This window comes from Ochlerotatus camptorhynchus, unplaced genomic scaffold (assembly GCF_037179485.1).
Source record: "Ochlerotatus camptorhynchus isolate MF236.1 unplaced genomic scaffold, CSIRO-AGI_Acam_v1.1 ptg000002l, whole genome shotgun sequence".
Lineage (NCBI taxonomy): Eukaryota > Metazoa > Arthropoda > Insecta > Diptera > Culicidae > Ochlerotatus > Ochlerotatus camptorhynchus.
The window spans coordinates 1,394,502-1,401,433 of NW_027040494.1; the positions used below are offsets into that span (position 1 = coordinate 1,394,502).

The following is a 6,932-nucleotide window of genomic DNA, read 5'->3' on the forward strand; positions in this document are numbered from 1 at the left end:
TAATATTTTGTGGACATAATTCAAACGTTGGTTCCAGTCGTTATGGCTGCTGGGAAGATTACCGAATTTACTTCTATTCATGTTAATTTCAATAGTAATGCTCGTCTGCCAAACAACGACCCTGTCAATGTCAGAGTCAATTAGTTATATAATAAGCTTATTAAGGGGGTAGTCCACTCTGGCGACATGAAAAATAGGTCATTTTCACGAATTTTTTTTTAGGGTTAATAACGATCAATTCAAAAAAAAGAATGCATGGTTTTGTCAATTGAAATGTTCTCTTTAATTGAGATTTTTTTGGCGTGTTTGGATGTCTCCTGTAGCCGCTGTACCAGGTTCCCCAGGAGACCTCCCTTCTGAGTCGTCGCGGGGCGGGACGTCTGGCGGTCACACCACTGGAGCTGGAACAACGAATTTTTTTGTGGTTATTATCTAATAGGTGACCCAGTCTTGTACCTAGCCGTTTTTGATTTGGCTGTAAAATAAAAATTTGGGGACGTTTTGAAAAAAACAGTCCATTTTGTACCCTAAAATTGGAGATAAAAGCTTGCACCAAAAATCCATTTTTGATTCTTTTGAAAATCGGCTACGTACAAGACTAGAAAAAAGGTACTTAACTCGAAAATTCAATCGCCGTTTAAATCGAATGAGCCGTTTCTAAAATACAGCACCCGCCAATTGTGAAAACATCGTTTAGAGATAATCGCGGCAGCAGTTGGAACTACTGAGACACGCCGTTTCGCCGGTAACGGGCGGGTACCCCGAGCGCTCACCTTAGCGCGCTTGGAGCGTCTGGACACGAGTCCACTAATCGGCCTATCCACTAACCGATCAATGTCACTTGCGGACTTGCGGTCAAATCTATGTCAAAGTAGACATTCCAAAGTATTTTTTAAGCCAAAAAAAAAGATTTTTTGAAATTTTCAGAGTGGACTACCCCCTTAACAGAAATGACTGTAAATCGATTCTAAACTTTATCTAACCTTACCCAAAACTCACCTTTAAAATACTATACTAGTTAGTTTGTAATGTGTTTTAAGTAGGTATCATAACCCAAGCAACATTGCAAGTTTTATTGAGTTTTTATAGCATTCTACAAGTCTAAATCATGGTCTACAGAACCCTAATAAAACCCAAATTGTTACTTGGGAAGCATAAACAAGAATAGTTAATAATAAATACCAGAAATTACAAAAGATAAACTTTTGATAGGAGGGCCTTTAATAATATGTGTATATGTTGGATCTTCAATCTTTTCAATAACAACCCTCATATTTAATGCACCAAAGTTACATCTCGTATTAGATCATTTTCTATAGGAAATTACATATTAATATTAGCAAAATTTATGTTTAAGCATCACCTTCTTTTCTAAGTGATTTTTTTCTCTGCACATGATTACAATCCATCTCACATCATATAAAATCTTATTTAATATAAAATCCAACAGCATCGTTAAAATAAGTTGATAAATAGCATTTTGAAATCATCACCATCAGTCACTCTCACATTGACTCCACATAAACAAAACATCAATCATTACACTGTATTTTAGTTTTTGCATACTTTTTAATTATGTTTATTATGATATTGATTAATGCTAATACTTATGTTATCTTTTGGAATTATTTTTATTATTTTTTTATGCAGTATAACTAAATAATTTCTCCCCAATATCATCTACCGTTCAACACTTCATCGACCAAATTGAATTTGAAATCGGTTGACCATTTTATTTTAGTTTTACAGAAAATTACAGTTTAATTAACACCCTTATTTTAGGACAGCGATCAAGGTCTCAACCCTTCAAGTCTATTTATCTACTTGGTTGTGTTGGTTTGAAAGTTTCACTATTGTCGAAGTATGCAAATATTAGCAAATTTGTTGCAGTATAATTTGTATCTTTCAGATTACTGCCGATCGCGATGGAACCTTGAAGACACCTCAGCGTGAATTCTGACATGCCGTCCATCGTACATGCCATCTATCATCTTGAATCTGTTAACTTTATTGCTTCCACTTGAATAATGATTTATTGTTCAAATTTGTAATTGATTATGATTTAAGTTGAAAAGACATAGAGGTTTTGTGCCTACGGGAGAAGAGGTAGTTAAATTATTTTCACTCCCGCGGGTTTTCCCCTCTATCAATAAAAAAAAAATGCAACACATCATAATTCCTTCCTATTATTCAGCTACAGATGTGAAAACGATGGTGAGTTCACCATGTTATATCTTCATTTTATTCCAGCAGACAGCAATTTCAACAATTATAAAAAAAAATCTACATATGCCAGCAACACTGACTGGGTGTATCCTATGGCTTACCTTCCCTACTCACATAATTCCTAAATTCCCGAGACATTTATGAGGGGTCGTAGAGTTCTCTGCATCTCTCTTAAGTAAATGTTGGACTAACATACCTTTCCTATCCCTACCAGTTGTAATGACGTGACCAGGACAATCCTTAACTGTTGGAGCGGGATATGTCTTTATCTGGGAGATAGTAATTATTTCCTACTTACTATCTGTCCAGTTACAGATATCCGTCTTGGTCTTAATAGTTTTGAATTCGTACCACCTACGATATTGTGCAACTTGTTCGATGCTAATGCTAATGCTTAAATGTTAATAATTGCCTTATTATGCAAATCGGACAAGGTAAAGTCGTAAATTTTTATTTTTTGTTCTTTTTGGCCTGAAACTGGTCAAATAACATTATAACATACAATGATTTAATAATTAAAAAAAAAAACATTAAAGGAAAATCAATGGAAGCAGCCCTGGGTACAATGCTAAGGGGTACGTAGTAGTTGGGAACCACTGATTTAGAACAATGGGTTCTAAACTATCAAGACTGTAACGCTCTATTTATTTACTGTATGTATTTCAGCCAACTATCCACAACTCAATATTCGATAAGTCAATGAACTCAGAGAATAATAAATGACCTACCGTTGCCCTCCAGACGTCGATAGGATAGACGCCACAGTTGGTATAAGTTCGCACCATTTTATTTTGTCACCTGCAATAAAAGCGTACGGTTCCTGGATAGATCATATTCAGTTCACATTAGTGTTCAGGGAAAAACAGCTTGTAGCAACGAGAAATACCTAATAAGTGCATTTGTGTCATTACTGTGGACAGTCAAAATGGTGCATCCATTCAAGTGAGTATAAGTGATCTAAATGGTATGATTGCTGTTGACAATTGAGATAAATGGTTTTCCATTTGCCTACTCAAGCGTACAGTATTAATCAGTCTAGGCACCATATGCATACCTAAATTCTCCTGCAGCATGCCGACAACCCTTGAGGAATCCACAAATGCCCAGATCAATAAGACACTATTGGACAAGTATATGAGCCTGCCGATCCCGGAGGGCAAAATCCAGGCTACCTACATCTGGATCGACGGCACCGGCGAAAATCTCCGCTGCAAGGACCGAACGCTCGAATTCATTCCCGAAAAACCCAGCGGTAAGTCAAAATTTAATGCAGGGTAAAATTGGGTAAGTTTCACTTCCGGAGCAAAATGACCTCTTTTTCGAGGATCTTTTAAGAAACATTGCTAGTTCAATGTCAGAACTAGCAATGCTGCGTATTGAATGAAAATATATTGAAAATGTATTCAAAATTTGCAAAACGCCATATTGTCCCCGGGGTGCATCTTACCCCATCTTACCTTACCTAAATAACGATCTGGCAAACAAAACTAATGCCACCGTCTTGATCAAAGGCAAGTAGCAGGATAATATAAGGTACACCGAGGAAAGTTGAAATGGAAGGCGTATCTCTTTGCGAAAATTAATAATCACTGTGGTTATATCTAATTGGCGCTAATGCACAATGCCACTTAAAATTAATCACAATGAGTATAGATCCACTATCCCCACACGTTCCAACTTGCCCCGGTGCACCTTAGCTATGCGAGCAACAAGTGATCGGTTCAATTGTTCTGCAGTCTACTATATAATCAATCGTCCGTCTCTTTCAGACCTACCCATCTGGAACTACGATGGAAGCTCGTGCTACCAAGCCGAGGGACACAACTCGGATGTCTACCTACATCCGGTAGCGACCTTCAAGGACCCGTGTCGACGAGGTAACAACATTCTGGTTATGTGCGAAACCTACCGGTACGATGGGACGCCGACCGAGTCCAACAAACGTCATACGTGTCGTAAGGTTTGCGATCAAGTGGCCAACGAGCAGCCCTGGTTCGGAATTGAACAGGAGTACACACTGCTTGACATTGACGAGCGGCCCCTGGGATGGCCCAAAAATGGCTTCCCGGGACCACAAGGGCCGTACTACTGCGGAGTAGGTGCGAACAAGGTGTATGCTCGCGCCATCGTTGATGCTCACTACCGGGCATGTCTGTATGCCGGTATCAAGATTAGTGGCACCAATGCCGAGGTCATGCCGGCCCAGTGGGAATACCAAGTAGGACCATGCGAGGGCATCTCCATGGGTGACGAGCTGTGGGTGTCACGCTTCCTGCTTCACCGGATCGCTGAGGAGTTTGGCGTAAGTCTCAATAGCTCAGCTTCTCAATTTTTTTGATTAACATCATCGACCGTAGATCATCGCCACGCTTGATCCGAAACCGATGGTTGGTGACTGGAACGGTGCCGGTGCACATACCAACGTGTCAACTAAGCCAATGCGCGAGAATGGTGGAATTGTCGAAATCGAAAGGGCCATTGTCAAGCTCTCCAAATGCCATGAGCGCCATATCCGGGCTTACGATCCACGCGAGGGCAAGGACAACGAGCGTCGCTTGACGGGAAAGCACGAAACCAGCTCGATCCACGACTTCAATGCCGGTATGCTACAATTGTTGAATGTTGTTATCTTTATATAGAGTTTTGAACGACTTTTTCTTCACGGTCAACAGGAGTGGCCAACCGTGGAGCTTCGATTCGTATCCCACGTGGCGTAGCCGACGAAGGCAGAGGCTACTTCGAAGACCGACGACCAAGTTCCAACTGTGATCCGTACAGCGTTGTGGAAGCCATGCTCAGAACAATTTGCTTGGACGAATAATGGAACTGTTTTGACGTTAACATTGGTAAATGTGTTCATAAGGCTAACGTAAAGAAAATTGTCAAGTGTTATTAAATTAAAGGTTTATTATTATTTTTTATTTGTTTTAAAATGTGATTTTTGTACTTTAGCATTACGAGAATATATGATTCAAATATTAGTACACCAGCACTCATGTAAAGAAGCATAATCCCTGATGTTTACATAATACATATCTTATCTTCGAGTTTTCTAATCCTCTATCCAGATCCCGTTTCCACTTTTCCCACAGTTACATTTTTTCGATCCCATATTTAAGAATTTCACGATACATTCTGGCAGAAGAAAGTGGAAGAATGAAAGCGCAAAAGTTTGTGAGAAAGATAATCTAACTCAAGAAAGTGGAGTCCGAGATAGTAATGATCTTATGTTGGGTGCACGAAAGCCAAAAAACTATTACATTGAATGTTAGTTGCCATTCCTATCATCATTGGTGCAGCTAATGGGGGTACCAAGAGGGCCAGGCCCTCCCCAGAATTTTGGTGATTTTTTGACTCACCGGTATTTTGTCAAGCTTGTAAAGTTCGATGTTACTATTTAACAACGATCAATAAAATTGGAAAAAAAACAACATTTTTTTTTGTAAAGTCCTCTATGTTGACTACTTTTCTTATGTTCTGGACAAGAAGAAACAATTTTGACAAATTATATTATATTATATTTTTTTATACACACTTAAAAAAATTCATGTAAATATAGGTGCTCTGAGACTGACATATACGAGCGTCAATTTTGACATAAAATTGAGTCATAATAGACGCAAAATTCAGTTATTTCTTAGACTTTCAACCCTGGAAAAGTTCCGAAAACTGCGTAGAAGTGGAAAATTTATTGAAGTTTGAGGAGCTTCGTAGAAACTAAGGCAACCATATTTTATTTCATGGAAGCTCATTATTGATCGGGAACCTCTATATAATCCCCCTTGTTCTGCGTCGCGAGTGAGGTGAGGTGACCCGCTGTCACTAGTAAGGTGACAAAAGTCACCGTGAGTATGCAACTCTTCGTGTAAATCAAATGGAGAGTCACGTCACTCACGGTGACTATTGTCACCTCACTTGTGGCGCAAAATAGGCGTCAAGCTCAGGGCACTTTTTTTAAGCCTCATGGACTTGGAATAGTTGTGGAAATTACGCACAAATTCAAGAAATTTCATTTGTTGAATTTTGCGCAAAATCAACGAAAAACGTAGAAATGCAGCAAGCTTTGTAGAAGTTTTGCAAATTTCGTAGCATTTTGAGGAGCTGTGTAAAACGTCATATAAGTTTAAGAAATTTTGAAAAAGGTCAGGGAATTTTGTTGGAGATCTAAAAATAGTTCAATAAACTTCTAAAAATTTCAAGGATCCTCGCTTCAGTTTAGGGAACTTCGTTGCAGTTTGTCTGAGATCTTCCTTCAAAACAGCTCCATGAACTTCTTGGAGGTTTTGGGAACTTCGTTAAATTTCAAGGAACTTTCTTTCCAGCAGTGCAAAGATGTTCAAAGATCTTCGTAGAGTTAAGAGAAATGGAAAAAAAAGTATGGAATTTTGTAGTAAATTCCGGGAACTTCGCAGAAGTTGAGGAAATTTTGTAAAACTTAAAAGAGTTTTGTAGATGTTCAAGAAACGTTGTATAAGTCACAGGATATTCTTTAAGACTTCCTTCCTAGACAGCAGGAATTATTAAAAAAAATCTGTATATAGACGAAGATATTAGAAAAGTTCTCTGGATATTTTTACAAGACTTCAGGTTGATCAAGTTCTGAGGATCTTCAACTGTTTAAAAATTAAAATATTCTTTCAAGACTGTAGGTCCACGGCGCCGGTGGTGTAGTGGTAAGCGTGATTACCTCTCACCCCAGCATGTCT

General features: G+C 38.7%; 1 protein-coding gene across 1 annotated transcript; it reads left to right on the forward strand.

Moving 5' to 3' along the window:
- The first annotated feature begins 2,972 nt into the window (after positions 1-2,972).
- Positions 2,973-5,158, forward strand: LOC135699199 (glutamine synthetase 2 cytoplasmic-like). The gene is made up of 5 exons (XM_065219433.1): positions 2,973-3,168; positions 3,297-3,478; positions 3,996-4,528; positions 4,584-4,827; positions 4,899-5,158. The coding sequence occupies exons 1-5, from the start codon at positions 3,152-3,154 to the stop codon at positions 5,045-5,047; spliced, it is 1,125 nt and encodes a 374-aa protein (XP_065075505.1). The 5' UTR covers positions 2,973-3,151; the 3' UTR covers positions 5,048-5,158.
- The last annotated feature ends 1,774 nt before the right edge of the window (positions 5,159-6,932 follow it).